This window comes from Balaenoptera borealis (genome assembly GCF_965194805.1).
Source record: "Balaenoptera borealis genome assembly, chromosome: 2".
Classification (NCBI taxonomy): Eukaryota; Metazoa; Chordata; class Mammalia; order Artiodactyla; family Balaenopteridae; genus Balaenoptera; species Balaenoptera borealis.
This window is the reverse complement of record NC_138867.1, coordinates 117,852,045-117,872,090: the sequence shown is the minus strand read 5'-3', so window position 1 is coordinate 117,872,090 and position 20,046 is coordinate 117,852,045. Positions and strand designations below refer to the sequence as shown.

The window sequence follows — 20,046 nt, the reverse complement described above, 5'->3', positions numbered from 1 at the left end:
ATGTTCAACTGCCAGAGTTACCACTTTTTGTTTCTTTGCTGCGCTTTCAACTTTGTTGATCAGTTGTCTCTTTTGATTATCCATTTTTATGAAATGTTACATGGGTTTATCCTTGGGGGATGAGGAAGCCATATAACCACACACTTGACATCTGTGTGTGAACTGCATAATGGATGCACAGTGACAGTTCACTGTCAGATTTTTTTTTTTTAATAAATTTATTTATTTTTTTGTTTTTGTTTTTGTTTTTGGCTGTGTTGGGTCTTTGTTGCTGTGCATGGACTTTCTCTAGTTGCGGTGAGCGGGGGCTACTCTTCGTTGCGGTGCGCCGGCTTCTCATTGTGGTGGCTTCTCTTGTTGCGGAGCATGGGCTCCAGGTGCGTGGGCTTCAGTAGTTGCCACATGCGGGCTCAGTAGTTGTGGTGCATGGGCTTAGTTGCTCCACGGCATGTGGGATCTTCCCGGACCAGGGCTCGAACCCACGTCCCCTGCATTGGCAGGCAGATTCTTAACCACTGCGCCACCAGGTAAGCTGCCACTGTCAGATTTTGAAATAAATAATGTGATCAGCCACTGTTCATGATTGGCATTTATGTTATTTACATAGTGATTTATGGACTGAAGAGCTAGCAGCAAAGTTGGTACTTAATGCAATTAAAGTTAAATATATGATGGCAACTGAAGTTTGAGTCATGTTGGGAGACTAGTATTATTTAAACTGTGGTTGAAATTGGTGCATATCAGATCTGTACAAAGCAAGGACTGTCTATCTGATAAAAGACTTGTATCTATCTAGAACATATAAAGAACCCTCAAAACTCAACAGTAAAAACCAACAAACAATTTGAAAATGGGAAGAGGACATGAACAAACATTTCACCAAAGAGGATATATAGATGGCAAATAAGCACATGAAAAAATGTTTAATGTCATTAGATGTTAGAGATATGCAAATTAAATTCACCATGAGATATCACTATACATCTATTGCTGTTTAATGATAATACTATCTATTAGATAGTAATAGATAGCAGTATCTATTAATATTAAATGATAATAGTAAATACTAGTGAGGATGTGGAGAAACTGGATCTTTCATACATTGTTGGTGGGAATATAAAATGGTTCAGCTACTCTGGAAAATAGTTGGGATCTTTCTTATAAAACCAAACATATGCTTATCATTATGACCCAGCAATTGCACTCTTGGGCACTTATCCCAGAGAAATAAGAACTTAAGTTTATTTTTTAAATTTTATTTTATTTTTGGCTGTGTTGGATCTTCATTGCTGCGTGAGGGCTTTCTCTAGTTGCGGTGAGTGGGGGCTACTCTTCGTTGCGGTGCGCGGGCTTCTCACTGTCGTGGCTTCTCGTTGCAGAGCACGGGCTCTAGGTGCACGGGATTCAGTAGTTGTGGCACGCGGGCTCAGTAGTTGTGGCGCACGGGCTTAGTTGCTCTGCGGCATGTAGGGTCTTCCTGGGCCAGGGATCGAACCCATGTCCCCTGCATTGGCAGGCAGATTCTTAACCACTGTGCCACCAGGGAAGCCCAAGTTTATATTTTAAAAAACCTTTATACAAATGTTCATGTGGTCTTATTCATAATATTCCAAACCTGGAAACAAACATTCTTCAACAGGTGAATGGTTAAACAAACTGTACATCTATACAATGGAATACTACTCAGCATTAAAAAGAAACAAACCATTGATATTTACAGTAACTTGGATAGATCTCAAGTGCATTAAGTTTAATAAAAGGGTCAATCTCAAAAAATTACAGACTGTGTAACTGTCTGTATAGCCTTCTCCAAATGCTAGAATTATAGATATGGAGAACAAATTAGTGGTTGCCAGGGCATAGGGACAGGAGGCAAGGGATGAGAGGATGAGGTGCAACTATAGAGGACTACGGTGGAGTTGTTTGATGGTGATGGAACAGTTCTGTAACTTGATTGTTCTGTTATGAATCTGTATATTAGATAAAATTGTAGAGAATGATGCACACACATACATGCAAATGTGTACATGTAAAAGCTGGTGAAATCTGAATAAGGCTTGTGGTCTAGTTAATAGTATTGTACCTATGTCACTTTCTTGGTTTTGACATTGTGCTGTTATTGCATAAGGTGTTACCATTGGAGGAAGCTGAATGAAGGTTATATAGTACTCTGTGTATTATTTTTGTAATTTCCTTTGAGTTCATAATTACTGCAAAATTAAAAGTTTTGTTTTGTTAAAGGCCTTCCCGAGGGCCAGGCATGCATCATTTTTGTGAGGCAGAGGTGACTAGTTTCTTATCCTGCTCACTTGTCTGTCATCCCACAGCTCTAGGCAGTGACTCAGCTTTCCTAGACCTCTTTGCTTGGCCTTTGGCAGCCACCCAGAGTCCTCTAGCTGGGTGTAAGGAGAGCATTTCACTGTTTAGCCTAAAGGAGAAGAATATGGCATCGCATAGATATGATTGCTCTGCTAGGAACTTGGTTTTGTTTTAAGAGAGACTGATTCATTTCTTTGGTTGGTGTTTCTATGGAGTCCTTGTAACTGGAGAGAAAACCCATAGGTAATAGGTGAGCAATTTGGAGCTGACAGCTGCTCATCATCCTGCTTTTTATAAATATTCGGGCCTTTTAATTATTCTTGGAAGATAGAGATGTAAGCCACTGTGACCTTTCAGACCCTCTTTATAAGCACTATCCTCTAAAATTGGGAAGAAAACAGAAAGTGTCACATGTATAAAATATCTAATTAAAGCGTCTTATTCACCTCCAACATAACTTCATTTTTAAAATCTTTATATGTGTGTGGGGTGGGGAGGGACTGAGCGAAAATTGTTTGAGACTTGAGTATAGTACATACAGTAATTTGGCTACTTCAAAAGTTGAACAAATTGTACACCTGTAGTTAGATTGACAGTAATGACAGAGATTTAATTTTCATCAGCAAATTGCTCCCACTCTGACAGCTCTTTACCCACAGTTTCCTCCATCCGGGTTTCCCTAAAATGTTGCTGGATTGGGCAGGGACAAAGCAAAGATATTCTATGATTGTAGAAGAAAGAGAACCGAGGTGTGGATTATTCCACCTTAGACCTCAGCTTTCCCGTGTGAGGTTAGGGGTTGGAGGGTGAGCTTGCATTGCTTCCCCTGACCTCAGTGATTACAACAAGAAGACTTGACATTCTTCCAAACATTGGAAGGCAGACTGAGATAGGTGAACCTTGGAAAATCTTGAGTGTATTCTTGGGGCAGAGGGCTACATGGGTAGACTCTGAGGGCTCTCTCTTCTCTGGGCATCTTGGAAAGTATCAGGACTTTTGATAGTACAGATTAAAGAAGATTGCCTCCTAGAGCAGCAGTTCTTTGAGGATGGGCATCCATGGTAGACCACAGGAGTCTTGGGGAGATGTCTTCAATCGAGGATTAACCATCTCTTTGCTACTCTCCTTAGGCAAGGCAGGCCAAAGTTAAACGGCTCTTCCGTTCCATTGAGGAGCTGAAGAAGGACTTTGAGGAGCTGAACGTTGTCATTGAGACTGACATGCAGATCATGGTACGACTGATCAACAAATTCAATAGTTCCAACTCCAGCCTGGAAGAGAAGATTGCGGCACTCTTTGATCTTGAATATTATGTCCATCAGGTATTATATTTCGTTGCTGTCAGTCTGACTTTTAACTAACAGCTCCAAAAATAACACCCCCTGTCCAAGGCCCTACGAAAATATTGTCACCATCTTTACTTCTCTCTCAAGGTGTACAGCATTTTTTTTTAAATTAATTAATTAATTAATTTATTTTTGGCTGCGTGGGGTCTTCGTTGCTGTGTGTGGGCTTTGTCTAGTTGTGGCAAGCGGAGGCTACTCTTCGTTACAGTGTGCGGGCTTCTCATTGCAGTGGCTTCTCTTGTTGCGGAGCACGGGCTCTAGGTGCACAGGCTTCAGCAGTTGTGGCTTGCGGGCTCTAGAGCGCGGGCTGTAGAGCGCAGGCTCAGTAGTTGTGGTGCCCAGGCCTAGTTACTCTGCAGCATGTGGGATCTTCCTGGACCAGGGCTCGAACCCATGTTCCCTGCATTAGCAGGCAGATTCTTTTTTTTTTTTTTTTTTAAAGATTGATTGATTGATTGATTGATTGATTGATTGCTATGTTGGGTCTTCGTTTCTGTGCAAGGGCTTTCTCTAGTTGCGGCGAGTGCGGGCCACTCTTCATCGCAGTGCGCGGGCCTCTCACCATCGCGGCCTCTCCCGTTGCGGAGCACAGGCTCCAGGCGCGCAGACTTAGCAGTTGTGGCTCACGGGCCTAGCCGCTCCGCGGCACGCGGGATCTTCCCAGACCAGGGCGCGAACCCGTGTCCCCCGCATTAGCAGGCAGATTCCCAACCACTGCGCCACCAGGGAAGCCCAGCAGGCAGATTCTTAACCACTGCGCCACCAGGGAAGCCCAGTATATAGCATTTTTAATCTAGGCCAATATCTGTTGTAGTAAGATATCTTCTTACAGACCAGAGCCAAGCTCTTTTTCATTTGGAGTGTTACTTCATTTAATTTTTCAACACTGAGGATACACTAGAGGTAAAATAGATGTGGTACTTGTTCCATGTAGCTTATAGTCTGGAAGTGGGAATGATTAAATAATGAACAATTGAACAATAAAAAAATTAACAATTTAATAATGAGATAATTTAAGATTGCAATAAGGGCTCCAAGGGTAATGTGTGAATATATAACAGGGGAACTTAGCCTAGTCAGGGACACTGGGGAAGGCTTCTCTGAAGTTGTGACATTTAGGCTGAGCATTAAAGGATGATTAGGGGTTGACTAGGCAAAGAGGGGAGATTGGAGCTGGGGGTGGCAAACTATGGCCCACTTTTGTGAACAAAGTTTTATTGGAACACAGTCACATCTATTTGTTTATGTGATGTTTTATTGCTTTTGACTGTTTTAATGCTACAGTGGCAGAGTCAAGTGGTTGTGACAGAAACCACATGGCTCACAAAGCCAAAAATGTTTACTATCAGGCCCTTCAGGAAAAGTTTGCCCCATTGTATTAGAGCATTAGAGGCAGAGGAAACAGCATGTGCAAAAATTCTGAGTCAGAGAAGAACTTGGTGAGATTGAGGACCTGGAAAAGACTGGAGTGACTGGAGCACAGAGACAAGTGGGTGGGGTGGCATAGATAAAGTGGAAAGGTTAGGGAGTCAGAGAGGTGAGGTTTGGAAAATCATGCTCTTCATGATTTTATCCTTGATCCTAAGAACCATTGGGGAGTTTGAATCAGGGAAATGACTGATCAGACTTATGCCATAATTGTAATAGTTAATGTTTATTGAGCATTATCATATACTAGGCACATATTCAAGTGCCTTGTACACATTAATTCATTGACTTCCATACCTGCCTTTGGAGTACTACTGTTAATCCCATTTTATAACTGAGGCAAATAAAGCACAGGTCACATTTGTGATTGCCCAAGGTCAGCCAGTTAGTGTAGAGCTGGGATTTGCAACAAGATCTGTCTGACCCTAAACTCTGTGCTCTAAACCTTTTGGCTACTCACAGGATACTGGTGCCATCTGAATGAAGCTCAGAAGAGAATAGGTGGATCTAAGTGGAAGGAGCCAAGAGAGGTCATGCACTTATTGAATAAGTTAATTTATTGCACGCCTGTTAAGTTCCAGGCACTGTTCCAGTCACTTAAGATACATTTGTGAACAAAATTGGAGCTTACCTTCTAGAAGAGGCAGATAGACAACAAACATAACTAACAAGTAAATTATATATAATATGTTTGAAGGTGATAGATACTATTGAAAAATAAAAAGTAGAGCAGGATAAGGATTGGCAGTGTTGGGAAGAAAGATTTCAGACAGGAGCAACAGCAAGTATGGAATCCTTAAGGTGGGAGCATGTCTAGTGTGTTTGGGAAACAATAATGTGGCGGGAGCTGAGAGAATGGGGAGGGAAGTAGGTAAAACTTGGAGAGATAAGGGAAGGGAGATCATGGAGCACCTTGTAGACTGTGGAAAAGAATGAAATTAGACAGACACTGTTTGGAGGATGTTGAGCAGAAGAAGCATTTGATCTGACTTACTTTTAAAGGATCCCTCTGGCTGTGTGTTGAGAATTAGTCTGTAGGCCGAGGGCATGGGTAGAAGCAGGAAAACCAGATAGGAGGCTATTGCAGTAATCCAGACTAGGGGCGATGGTGGCCTGGGAAGGCTGTGTAATCATAATCAAAGGCTTGTTTGAGATCTTCATCAAGACATAGATCTTCAGCGTCCTCCCACGCACGACAGCGTCCTTGTTCTCTATAAACTAGGCTAAAAGACATTCTTTAGGATTTTGCCAGCCTTTGTGTTGAGAGAGGATGAGTGTGTACTGTATCTGCAGGAATTATGGGGTGGCCTCTTCATCTCTCTCTGCTCATAACTCTTTCTCAGGCCTAAAATAGCAGGTCTGTGATCCTTTTAGAGAAGAAAATGGACCTGGGTTCTCTTTCCTCTTTCCAGTCTTTCTCTCCAGGGTAAAAAACAAAAATTCCAACAGCTTTTCCGTTATAGATATTTAAAGGATTAAGGATCCTAGGGGTTATTGGCCAACTCAGTCCTGCTCTGATGTTGACAGCTTTTATTTTTTCTCTTCTTAACACTTGGATGGATCCTTAGGTATCAGGCTTCAGGCTCTTTAGTTTCAGCATAAAAGGCCAAAATGACCTTTTATGAGAGCTTATCTTACCTAGGGGGAGTGAGTACACAGGAGGCTAGCAGGGCCCTAACAAATTTTATTTCCCTTGCAGGTTCTTTGGTCACCCTGCAGTGTCATCTCTAGGTTGATGACCCATTCTGCTTTCATGGGTCACTGGGTGGGATTAACAGTTTCTTGGACATCACCAAATTTAGCCTGTGGTCAGTCCAGGAACCAGTCCCCGCATGGAGACCAAACTTGATCTGTTGGCAGAAGAGTCATAAGTGTTTTGGGTGATTGGTCTTTTGAGTAGAAATACGGATAAGGTGGTCTGGGCTGGTATGTCGGGCTTCCTGCAATAGTGTTAAGTTGTGATTTCACCAGGGGATTAAAGAAGACATAGCTCGGCCTCAAGTTCCAATTGCGATGGGGAATTAGGGTGATGTAGTACTAGCTTTGAGGAAGATAGGACTCTTCTTGCCAGGAACTTACTTAGTCCACTTCTATTCTAGACTTACTGATTGGCGGTTTTGAGGAGCCATGGGCTTCAAGGACCCAAAGTGGATCTGCCAAGGATTCCTCACAGCCATGTTTGAATTATTAAACAAGATTTGTGAAAAGCAAAACCATGTGTGTGGAAACAGTGTGTGAGTTATTTATGAGGAACAGCCACTGTCTGCCCCATCCACCCTGGGGTGGTGTATTTGCCTTCCCTCATGTGACTCCTCAGTGATTTACCATCGTTTCTCCCTTTCTTTATTCTCCTGGTTCTCTCATTGTCTTGTCAGTTTTCTGGTTCCCTTTTTCCCTCCTGAGTGTTGGCACAGTTCCCTACTGCCTCCTTCCTTATGTGCTCCCTGCTTCTACCTTGAGCTCCTTTCCACCTGTCCCACCCAATCCTGAGGGAAGCCTGGGAAAAGTTCTGGCCCCAGACCCAGGCTCTGGTCATGCCTTCTCCTGTGTGATACTGGGCAGGGTCCAGATTTTGGAGCTTGGGTGTGCAGTAGGCAGAGTGACTCTTTTCTTCCTCATCTCCAGTGAAATAACAAATGAGAAAACATCTTGAAAAGGCTGAAGTGCTTATATAAATGTCAGCATTTATAATACCCTGGATTATCTTTGTAGTAATGAAGATAAACTGAATCTAGAATAGAACCTCTGTGACTCTGGTCTGTGTTGCTTTGCTCTGCTGGGACTCATACCAGCCTTGATAAGTAGCCATCTCAGGCATGGAATTATAGGACTCTGAGCCAGAGTTTTATATCTAGAAAACTTGGAGGAAGGAAGATCAAAGGAGAGGTAGTGAATTCTTAGATTTTAAAATCAGAGTATGTGAGGAAGGAAGACTCAGTAAGTATTATTTATTTATTATTTATTTTTTTGGCTGCGTAGGGTCTTAGTTGCAGCATGCGGGATCTTTTGTTGCGGTGTGTGGGCTTCTCTCTAGTTGTGGTGCGTGGGCTCAGTAGTTGCGGTGCACGCGGGCTTAGTTGCCCTGTGGCGTGTGGGATCTTAGTTCCCCAACCAGGAATCAAACCTGTGTCCCCTGCATTGGAAGGCGGATTCTTAACCACTGGACCACCAGGGAAGTCCCATATTATTTGTGCTTATGTCAGCAAAGCACCCAGCTCCGAGTCTTCCTAGTTAGCCGCGCTATGGCCCAGTAAATCATTCCTCTTCATAAGGACATATTAGAGCAGACAAATGCCAACCCTGGCTTGGGGACCTTATGACAGAGCAGACTCCATGCTTACTTCATGGCCATGGATTGGCCATCTCTTTAGGTTTGTGGTACAAGCGACCCACTCATTTTGTTGACATACATATACCAGATTGCCTTTTTTACTCACAGTGGAGTTTATTTCAGTAACATCTTTTTCTGATCAAATTTATTCATTGGTTTAATGATGATTTATTGAACACTTAACTATATGCTTACACTGTTGTAATCACTGGACCTATACCAGTGGACAGAAAGACAAAAACCCCTGCTCTTGTGGTTGAGTTTAAGAATGATCTTCTAAGTGGTAAAAACAGGCTAGGCCTCTCCAAAAACATAGGCAGAGTCAAATACAGCCCTTCAAACTGGATTTCTCCGTTAGAGCCATCTTCCAGTTTGGAAGGATACAGTCAGGTAGGAAAGGGCTCAGTGGCATCTGGAGGAAAAAAGTGGGTAGTAGTCACATTGTTGTTGGGCTCTAGTTTCCTGAGTTCTCCTGATGATTTGTAGAGTGGGATCAGCATGTAGACAAGAGACAGCTTTTATAGCAACAGAGATATTTTCAAGGGGACTGTAGCTACTGCATGGGGAAAACATGACCTTTCTGAGGAAGTTGAGTTTTCTTGTTCCAGGATACCAATGAAGCTTGGGGAATGAGATTCCCTGTAGAATAAAAGAGACAGAGTCTGGACTTGGGGCTTTGGACCTTAAGTATAGCCTAGACCAGTGTTGTCCAAAGGAACTTTATGGGATGGTAGAAATGTTCTGCACTGTCCAATAATAGCCACTAGTGAGTAGCACAGACCTAGGCTAAAGCTTTTGAGAGAGAGACTTTTGTGCAGATTTATCACAAGTGTCCTCAGATTCAGTCAACCTTAGACTATAAAGTGAGGAAGAGGGAAGAGAAGCGTACTATTGTTATTCTTCTCCTAGCACTTTTCCAGCCCTTTCCCTACAACAGAGTTCCTATTACAGTCCCTGATTTCTAATTAAAAATCAGCTTTTTAAAAAGTGTCTGCTGCTTCCACTGCCCCCGTTGAGGCTGGACACCAACAGGAAGCATAGTGCCATTTACTAGTGCTGATGACGCCAGATCTTTGTGTTAACAGCTTGTACATTACGAGTAAGCTTGTGACTCATTACGGTATTAGAATTTTCCAGGACATGTTTGGCATAAGCAATTGCTAGGTACCATTTCTGCCAGTTCCCATGCACGTGCTCATAAATCACATTAGGTGAATTAGGAATTCTCAAATTTAAGATTATTTAAAAATTTAGTTTGTTTTTACAAACCCTTTCCTAGTTAGAAAGGCCACCGACACTTTTTACTTGATTTTTTGGTTTGTTCTTCAGTAGTCACCAAAAGAAATGCTCTTCTTTCCTTGATGTCTGTACTGTACTAAGCAGTGCCTCTGTTGCAGATGGATAATGCACAGGACCTGCTTTCCTTCGGTGGCCTTCAAGTGGTGATCAACGGGCTGAACAGCACAGAACCCCTGCTGAAGGAGTATGCTGCGTTTGTGCTGGGGGCTGCCTTTTCCAGGTGAGCAGCATGGATGGACATCCCATTGGCCAGGATCCTTTGGACCCTTCAGGTGAAGTCTAGCTTTACTCTTGGCCTGACTGGCCTGGAAGAAGGTTACATTTGAACTCATGCACATCTCTATCCACAGTTTAGTGTAATCCCATTGAAACTAGAGTAAGAATTTAATTCTGCCCTTATTCCAAGTAGATAAGAATTTTCACCCATGTTGTCACCATCTGTGACTCTTGGTTCCCCCTCATCCTATATGTATGGACTTCTAAAATGTATTTATTTATTTATTTATTTTTGGCTGTGTTGGGTCTTCGTTGCAGTGCACGGGCTTCTCATTGTGGTGGCTTCTCTGGTTGTGGAGCACAGGCTCTAGGTGCGTGGGCTTCAGTAGTTGTGGCATGCATGCTCAGTAGTTGTGGCTCACGGGCTCTAGAGCGCAGGCTCAGTAGCTGCGGCGCACAGGCTTAGTTGCTCCGTGGCATGTGGGATCTTCCCGAACCAGGGATCGAACCCGTGTCCCCTGCATTGGCAGGTGGATTCTCAACCCCTGCGCCACCAGGGAAGCCCTGTATGGACATTTAATAACATATTTTAGGTCACATTCTCTGTTTTATTCAAAGCTAGTTAGAAGTTAGACCAACCATAGGTAGTTGAGAGGAAGGGGAATGAACTCCAAGTGCTGATCCTTTTGGCAGTAAAGCTACTCTGGTGATGAATAAATGATGAACCTGACCAAGGAGGGCCTTTTGTGGGGAAATGTGTCTTCCCCTAGTTGCCTGGAACCAATCAACATGCAGTCAGATTATCACACTCTCTGGATTGGGAGTTGTTTAAATTTCAGTTAGCCTGGCTTATGCTAGAAGACTGATCAGGCAAGAGAAATGAGCATCTCTAAAGAGTGGATGCAGAAAGAGATTTGAGTACCTCATCATTATACTCATCCTAAAAAAGTCAAGATGTCTTCAAGCTGTAGTTGGTCCATTGGAGCTATAGTTCCTTCTGTTTTTGAAAATCTGTTCCTAGGACCATTTGTTCCTCTACAGCAGGAACCAGTATTCTGATTCTTGCTTTAAGGGCACGTGTGGTTCCTATTAAGTGTTGCCTCACTTGCATGCAGGGATTGTGGTGATGTAGGAAAAAGGCTATTCTGAACATTTTTACCATTAGAATCTTTTTTTTTTAATTAATTTTTATTGGAATATAGTTACTTTACAATGTATTAGTTTATACTGTACAGCAAAATGAATCAGCTATACATATATATATCCCCTCTTTTTTGGATTTCCTTCCTATTTAGGTCACCACAGAGCATTGAGTAGAGTTCCCTGGGCTATACAGTAGGTTCTCATTAGTTATCTATTTTATACATAGTATCAGTAGTGTATATATGTCAATCTCAATCTCCCAATTCCTCTCACCACCCCCTTCCCCTTTGTTATCCATATATTTGTTCTCTACGACTGTGTCTCTGTTTCTGCTTTGCAAATAAGATCATCTGTACCATTTTTCTAGATTCCACATATATACGTTAATATACAATATTTGTTTTTCTCTTTCTGACTTACTTCACTCTGTATGACAGTCTCTAGGTCCATCCACATCTGCAGATGACCCAATTTTGTTCCTTTTTATGGCTGAGTAATATTCCATTGTATATATGTACCACATCTACTTTATCCATTCCTCTGTTGATGGACAGGAATCTTTGTTTTGAAAAGATTTCCTTTGCCTTTCATCTCTGCTTATCTTTATTTAATCAGAGTATCGGTCTGATGCCCTCTCATTCTCAAAGACTTAAGCATCTTTTCTTAGTAAATTGAGGGGCAAAGCTAGGAAGGCTGGAAGAATTGTTTTGTGGGGAGAGGTTGAGGGCACTGCAAGCCTTTGTTTCCCTTATTGCTTACCTGACTCATCTTCAACCCCTGGCTGTCCTGTGGACTCCAGGGTATATCTCCCTTGCTCTGATTTACCAGAGCCAGACAGGGATATCACTGCCTGTGCGCCTACTGGAAAGGTGAAGAATCTGTGAATTTGTCATTGGTAGCTGTGATTTCAGCCCTGGAAAATTTAAGGTCCTTATCCTCATAAGGCTTTAGAGGCTTCAGAACTTACTGAGGCTCACTTTTTGTTTCTCACGCCATAAAATAATTGATTCAAACATTATTAACCTCTTTCCCCCAGACCCTTTTGGGTAAGCTTTTCTGTAATCCCAAGTACTTTCTTTCTACTTTGAATGTGAACAAATTATTCTATGTATACTTTGCCATTGCTTCCGGAAACACATTTCATGGGGGAACATCTTGATGTCACATCTTAGTTAAGGGGGGCTAAGTGACTTGAGAAGCATGCTTTGGGCCTGCTTAGCAAGCCATAACTCATCTGGGGTCTGTGCCAATATGTAGTGTTATTAAGACTTTTTCGTGATTGTATTAGTGTAAGACTGTGTTAACATTTACGTGGCATCACTAAAATTTAAATAGAGATAAATATATAATATTGCAATTTAGTATTTTGGTGGCAAGAAAACTGCTGTATTAAAAAATGTTCTAGTCAGGATTTTGATGGCTCACTGGAGGGCAGTTACAGTGACAGCATGTTATAGTGCCAGAGCTTTTGGAAGCCAACAGCAGGCTCCTGAACATCATGAAAATGTCAGTGTTTTATGCAAAGAGGAACTTGATGCAAGGTAAAAGTATTTCTATGCAGAGAGGCAGGTTTCAGTGGTCTAGTCTGCTATTCATTATTTATTCTTGATGTCCTAAGTATTTGTTCCGCAGCTCCCTACCTGCCCTCAGCATGCAGGTGTGCATACACATAGCATGCACGTATGCATATGTGCACATACAAAGTGATTGTGTGAGTTTGTTCTTTGTCAAGAAGGCATTCAAGGGGTAGTGAGCACATTGGAATCATGGAGTCTCATGGTTTGGGGATCTTGTTTAGAAATCATTCCTTCCAGTTTTCTGCTGATGAGGAAGAATATTGCTCAGTCAGTCCAGATGTTTGTTTGGGAGGACTAGGTAGACCACTGTACCTAGAGTCAGAAAATCTAGGTTCAAGTCCAGTCTCTGTCATTTCCTGGTTGTTTGCCTATGGGCAAGGGATTTCACCTTTCTAAGCCTCACCTTTTTCATTTGTTAGCTAGAAGCAATAATAGATTTCCTCTGCATTTCATAAGACTGAATGAATATGAAAGAACATAATATACAATAAGTCCTGTGAAAATGCTTATAAAGTACCTGTCAGTGATGTGGGGTATATCATCATGTTCATCGTGTGTCCTTTTTACTCTGAGTTTTCACTGTAAGGCAATTCTTTTTCTTTTGTTTTTACAGTGCAGACCTTTGTCTTCCTCATTTTCTCTTCTATTAGGAGCTTTCATTCTACCACATATATCTCTTGGTGTTAACTTTGCTGCTTCATGAGGGTATTTATTTGCCTACCTGGGTTAATTGCTTCATCAGGCCTCCACATACATTCTGTGGACGGAGAGATCTCTTCCGTGGTGTTAAATGTGAAGCAATTAATCCAAGATCAAGAAGAAAGAGTTGACATAAATGTAATTGACGTGGCCACTCAGTGTTACATGGCCACTGAAATAGTTTGTTCCCTTTTTTAAATATTACTCACACTCATTATGGGTCACACACACATTCATTTTCTGCTGCCCATGTTTTTGTTGCCCATGTGCAAGGCAGGTCAGGCTCTTGCATAAGAAGATATGTAAAGATAGGGAAGAGTCTGATGCCTTTGGCATCTTCATCTTTCCTTTCTCCTTCCCTGTCCCTCCCTCCTTCCCTGTCCCTCCCTCCTTCCCTGTCCCTCCCTCCTTCCCTCTCCCTCCCTCCTTCCCTCCTTCCCTTTCTCCTTTCTTCAAGTCAGATATTTTCAGTGATCTTTCTGTGACCTGATTTCATCTCATGATGGCAACTGTGTGTGTCTGTCTACAGTCTGGCCTATGAGAAGTCTCTGGAATCCCGGGCAAGTTATTTGTGTTTCTGTGTTTGGGAAGACTCAGAAAGGCCTTGTGAATTTCAGAAGTCATGCAGCCTTCTGCTGGTTTTGGTTTCACTTCTCAGCTAACTGGCTGTTTCCTTTTGTTTTCCTCTATCTCCCTATCTGTAGCCTTTACCTTTTAACTGTCAGGAGTTAAATTATCAAGAAACTGGTATACTTATCCCAGGGATCACTGGCTTTTGCTGTTCTCATGACCCTCCCTCAGTCACTTTTGGTGTTCTCTATCCATCTTTAGTAACTCACATTCTTACATGCATATGTATGAATTATTATGCAATTCCATAGGCTTGTAAATTCTCACTGTATGCAGTCCTTTTGTTTGAACTGTCTGTAGTTTGCAGTGTGTCATGAACCTATGCCTAGTACAGAAAGGGAGGTACATGTGCTATCAGTCATAGTGTGATTATGGCCTCTTATGATGGATCCCTGGAACAGGATTACGTTCTACCCTGTCTTCGACATCTTCATTGGAACCTCCTTAGGAAATATTGAGTTACATACATCTCTTTATAAAATGAATGTTTACCCCACTGCTGACCTTCACCCTGTCACCCCATGCTTCATTGGTTCTCTAGTTTTCTCCGTTGTACTCTTCCCACTGATATTTTACTAATTAATTTTAACCATTTGGCCAGTGTCAAATCATTGTGTCCTGTTTCCATCGGTTGGCCTCCAATTTCCAGATTTCTTTTCCTGCCATCCCAGTGAATTTCAGTGCTCATCTGTATCTTCTCTGTCTTTCCTGATGGCTTTTGTGAGTTTGCTGGGGAGCATTCTTAATTCCGTCGACCTTTACCTTTACTGCTGTCATCCACTAGATATCTCGAAACTTGTTTCCTTTTTTTCCCCAACATTTCATGTTCTCTGCCCACCTCCATCATGTCTTCACATTTTCATCTCTCCTCTTAAATGTGGTTTTTATCCTTGTCGTGATCTCCAACCTCTGCACACCCTCCTGTTCTCCCCTTCGCCGTCAGTGTTCCTCACTCTCTTGCCACTCTCTAGGCTCCTTCCTCTTAGCCCACAGATGTTCTCATTTACTTATCCACTGACCCCTGCCAGCCTTCCTTTCCAAACTTCTTGGAAGAGTAGACAAAAAGGGATCCAAATAAGTGCACATGAGATACCATCCCTGAAATTTTTCAATAGTATTTTTGCATTACTGACATCTCCATAACGTTTAACAATGTCGACCACTGCTTTCCTTTGGAAACTTTACTTCTTGGCTGCCATGTGATTGTAGTCCCTTGGTCTTGGATGTCTGTAATTAGTTACTCCCTCTCCTTTTCTTTTTATGACAACATCATCTTCTATCTCCTAATCATCATCTTCTGTCTCCTAATTCACCAAGATTATTAAGGCCTTGTCCTTATTGTCTCCTCATTTTCTTCACCAGTGGTCCTACCTATTCCCATGGTTTCAAATTCTACCTCATTGTGGATGACTCCAATGTCTAAGTGCAGTCTTTCTCCTCAGGTTCTTTCCTCCATTTCTACCACACTGTGTCATTGCACCTCAAACTCAAGAGGAAGAAAGTGGGATTCATTTTGCCTGTCTCATAAACTAGGTTTTTCTTCCACTTTCTCTTTTTATCTATTCTTGGCCATATGATTGTCTTCGTTACCAAAACTTGAAACTTTGGAGTGATATTTGAGTCTTCTTTCTCTCTATTTAGTTGTTTACTTGGTCACCGAGTCCTATGGATTTTTATTTTCATGACTGTTGTCTACTAAACAAAGATTTCCCTTTTATAAATCCATTTTAAGGAACCTTGATATTGTGAGGGCAGCAACATATTTAGGGAGGGGACTCCCTCTCCCAATGCTAGGAAATGAGCCCTGAATAGTCTAAACCAAGCATGGTAATCCCATTTTCTGTGGATGTAGATTGATTTAGAGATAAGCATGTGACTCAGTTCTGACCAATGAGACACAAAGAGATGTTTGCTGGGAAAGCTTCTGGGAAAGATTTTGTTCTCTTATAAAAAGAAAGATAGTAAAGAGACCTTGTCCACTTCTTTCTGCCTTGATTACAGTTGTTGGAGCTACAGCTGGCGTAGACCAGTGAGATGAGATGCACAAGGCAACATGTTGAGGAGGATAAAAGAGGGGAAGGACAGGAGACTAGCTCCTTTATGAATAGTTTAGCTACTATACCGGTTTTGGAACCATCTACTTCCATACTTTTGTTGTGAGAGATAGTCTTTTTTAAAAAAACAGAAAACAAAACAATGTTAGTCATTATTCTATTACTTGTTTCTGAACATATTCATATTAATAAATTTCAAAAATTTCTCTCACATCTTTAAAATTCCTTTTAAATACCCTTGCTTCTAAGGAGGATGGGAGGGAGACGCAAGAGGGAGGAGGTATGGGGATATATGTATATGTATAGCTGATTCACTTTGTTATAAAGCAGAAACTAACACACCATTGTAAAGCAATTATACTCCAATAAAGATGTTAAAAAAACACACACACACCTAAATACCCTTGCTTCTTCATAGCACTTATCTCAATTTGCAATTAAATATTTGTTTGATTACCTGTTACCTGTTGATAACCCCTGTTAGACAGTACAAGGAGGATAGGATTCATTTTCTATCTTAATCTTGCTGTCTCCCCAGTATATAGCACAGGACCTAGCATTGAGTGCTAGGAAATGATAATGAAACAACGAAAGAATAAAGTGATACCTAGGAAATGAAATGTTTTTCAGATAGCATATGAGGGCTGAGTGGAGAATGCTGTCTTTATTAATGATGTAATAGTGGATGGTTCAGATACCTTATCTTGACCCTTTAAAAATCTAAGGCCATGGAAGCAGCACTCCCCACTCCTACCCCCCACCCCGCCCCACAGCTGAAGGCCCAGAAAATATAAGGTTAGAGGTTGGGATGAGGTCAGATGTTTTAAATGCCAGAATTTGAATAAAAGATCATGTGCGACTCCTAGGACTAGTTCTGACCTCTTGACTCCATGACCTAATTTTTCACACTCCTCCAGTGACAGGGAGGTGCTCAAACCATTTTGTATCTCATAAATTAATTAGCATATTAACCAGATTGGCCTGGGCAGTTGGATAGCCTTATAGCTTTTAAAGCTGCATTCAAAGTCTGGTTTCTTTTTTCAAATGGCAATTAATGACAAATGGAAAATGAGATCTAAGCCTGACCAGCTACCCTGAGTATTGAAGAAACCAAGGCTTCATTCTGAGGAGGGAAGCACCACTTTACTTAATGAACTTGTCCCTTCTGCATTTCTTTTGAATCTATCTCTGTAATGTTCCCCTGCCTCCTCCAGATCCTCTGTGTGGCTGCTTTCAGATTTTTTCATTATTTACTACCTCCTCTTTAATTTCTTCCCTGCATAACTCCAGCCCACAAAGTTCTTTCCTTTCAACTTTATTAGCATTTGTTGTCTGGACTCCTAAACTATCTCTTTTATATATCTAATTCTCTATGTATGCCAGTTCTTTCCTCTGTTTTCCCAATAAAATAGTTGCTTGAGAGTGGAAGCTAGTACCCAGGTCTGTGGTACCCAGAACACATTATAGAGGGTAAGTTTCATGTAGCTGCTTAGAGCATTTCATGGTACAAACTAAATGGTCCAGCACAAAAACTGAAATCACCAAAAATCAGTGGGAGGAATGAAGCCAGGAAGAGCAGGGAAGCTCTTAATTTTTTGTTTTGTTTTATTTGTCCTCCAGTGAGTGTGTATTACATTTGTAATTAAAATTTAAACAATAGGTAACAAAGCAAAACAAAATTGGAAGACTTCTGTATCTAGCAAATGGTGGTTTACATTTCCCAAAAAGCATTTTTGGTTCAGAATACCTGAAGATGCTGGATCTGTAACATATAAACATTTCCTTAAATGCTCAGTTCAGCTGATAAGAAACTGTAGGGCCACTGCTTTGCATAACTAAAGGGGAAATAAATAACATATTCTTTTTTTTTTAAATAAATAAATTTATTTATTTATTTTTGGCTGCATTGGGTCTTCATTCCTGCGTGCGGGCTTTCTCTAGTTGTGGTGAGCTGAGGCTACTCTTTGTTGCAGTGCACGGGCTTCTTATTGCGGTGGCTTCTCTTGTTGCGGAGCACAGGCTCTAGGCACGCGGGCTTCAGTAGTTGTGGTGCATGGGCTTAGTTGCTCTGCGGCATGTGGGATCTTCCCAGACCAGGGCACTAACCTGTGTCCCCTGCATTGGCAGGTGGATTCTTAATCACTGCCCCACCAGGGAAGTCTCAACGTATTCTTTATGTGGTAGTCCTGAAAGAAATTGAGAGAAGTTTCAAAGACAAATATAATGGAAAGCACAAATTCTTAGAGATACAGAATGCTGAAAGTTATATCTGTTCTCAGGACACTTGTTCCCTAGTGGCCAAAATCTCTTGATACCAACAGGCGTTAAGCTGGGGGACAGAAGACGAAAATTTCAGCCCATGAAAGGGAGAATTAGAAAAATGAAAATCTTCTACTCGAAAGGAGGTATTAAGGCATTTTGGCTTTGAACGGAAGGTAGAAAAATTTCCAAGAAAATTCTTCACCCTTGAGTGCATTTGGGCTGGAAATCATACTCTTTTTGTGGCCTAAAAATCTCTAAGCTGAGAATTTAGTCTGAAATAGTCTCGGTAAATAATAAACTGGAAAAAATGTTTGCAACTTATATTACAGATATAACATTAATATTCCGATATATATAAAGAGCACCTAAAAATAGAGAGTAAGCACATTAATAACCCTATAGAAAAAAATGGGATAGACACACACAGTTTGCGGAATAAAAGAAATGTAGATGGCTTAACCATATGAAAAAATGCTCAACCTCACTCATAAGAAGAGAAAGACCAATTAAAACTACACTGAGATACTGTTTTTCACCTATCAGGATAGTAGAAGTCCAAAAGTCGATAGCATATTCTGTTTATGAAGCTGTGGGGAAATAGGCTCTTATACACTGGTGGGAGAACTTTAAAATGGTACAACCCTTACAGAAGGAAATTTGGCAATATCTAACAAAATTGCACACATATATTTACCATTTGAAATATTATTCCTACTTCTAGAATTCTACCTCTATAATACACTGGTAAAGATATGAAAAAACATATGTAAGCTCAAGGTTATTCATTATAGCACTATTTGTAATAGCAAAGATGGGAATCAGCCCAAACGTCCATCAGCAGGGAATTGATTGAATAAATTACATAATTTATTCCATGGAGTGCTATAGAGTTATAGAAAAGATTTAAGAATGTTTTTGTATAATACAGAATATTTCTCTTGTGATATTTTCCAGGCTATTTTGTTAAATGAAAAAAAAAGAAGGTAGAGAAAATTATGAAAAACTGCTATTAAGCATGTGCATGTGCTTATATTTTTAAAAAATGAAGGATAAATGCTATAGGGAGATAGACTTTGTGATCATGCAGATATTTTATGTAATTTAAAAACTCAAAATAATTACAAAAAATATTTTTCATAAAAATTGAGAACAAGATGAAACAATTGAATCTAGCTGTCTATAGAATTGGTGGGATAATCACACAGGGAGGAACTCTTTTATGTGATTTTACAATCCAGTAATTTGACTATACATCCCAATTTGGATGTATTTTAAAGACAAAAGATCTGTAAAACTTTTCAGAAATCTTATTGTTGATGGAAATGTTGGTGTTGTTATTCTCAGACTATTATGTGTATTGTGGGATAAAGCAGATGAATAATTATGCTGGTTTCTCTGAGAACCAGGATTTTCAACGTGACAGAAGGGGAGATACTGATGTAAAATTGAATATTGGGTAAAATCCCTCTTAGTCCTGATTTTGGATTGAAAGTATTAGTATGATTTCATGATGAATTTTTTCTTAAAAAATGTATTTTTTTTAGCTCTGTCCACTGAAAGGATCTAGAGAAAAAGATGAACCTGATAACAGTGATCAACTGTGACTCCTAGATTGTATTTTCTAAATAACATTTCCCTCTAAAATAGCATTTTCCTCTAAAAGGAACTGTGATTTCTTAAAGAAATAGCTCATTTCAAATCTGGAGTAAAACATTTGTAAAATGACCCTGGATATCTTGTCA

The 20,046-nt window shown here is 40.8% G+C and overlaps 1 protein-coding gene across 8 annotated transcripts in view; it reads left to right on the top strand.

Moving 5' to 3' along the window:
• Positions 1 to 20,046, top strand: part of SIL1 (SIL1 nucleotide exchange factor) — a 313,671-nt gene that overhangs the window by 226,328 nt on the left and 67,297 nt on the right. For 7 of the 8 annotated variants that reach the window (XM_082382073.1, XM_082382071.1, XM_082382077.1 and 4 more), the window contains 2 exons: positions 3,450 to 3,641; positions 9,822 to 9,943. In XM_082382073.1, coding sequence (XP_082238199.1) covers positions 3,450 to 3,641; positions 9,822 to 9,943 — 314 coding nt within the window. The remainder of the gene's footprint in view (positions 1 to 3,449; positions 3,642 to 9,821; positions 9,944 to 20,046) is intronic. The other variant, XM_082382078.1, reaches the window with a different exon arrangement.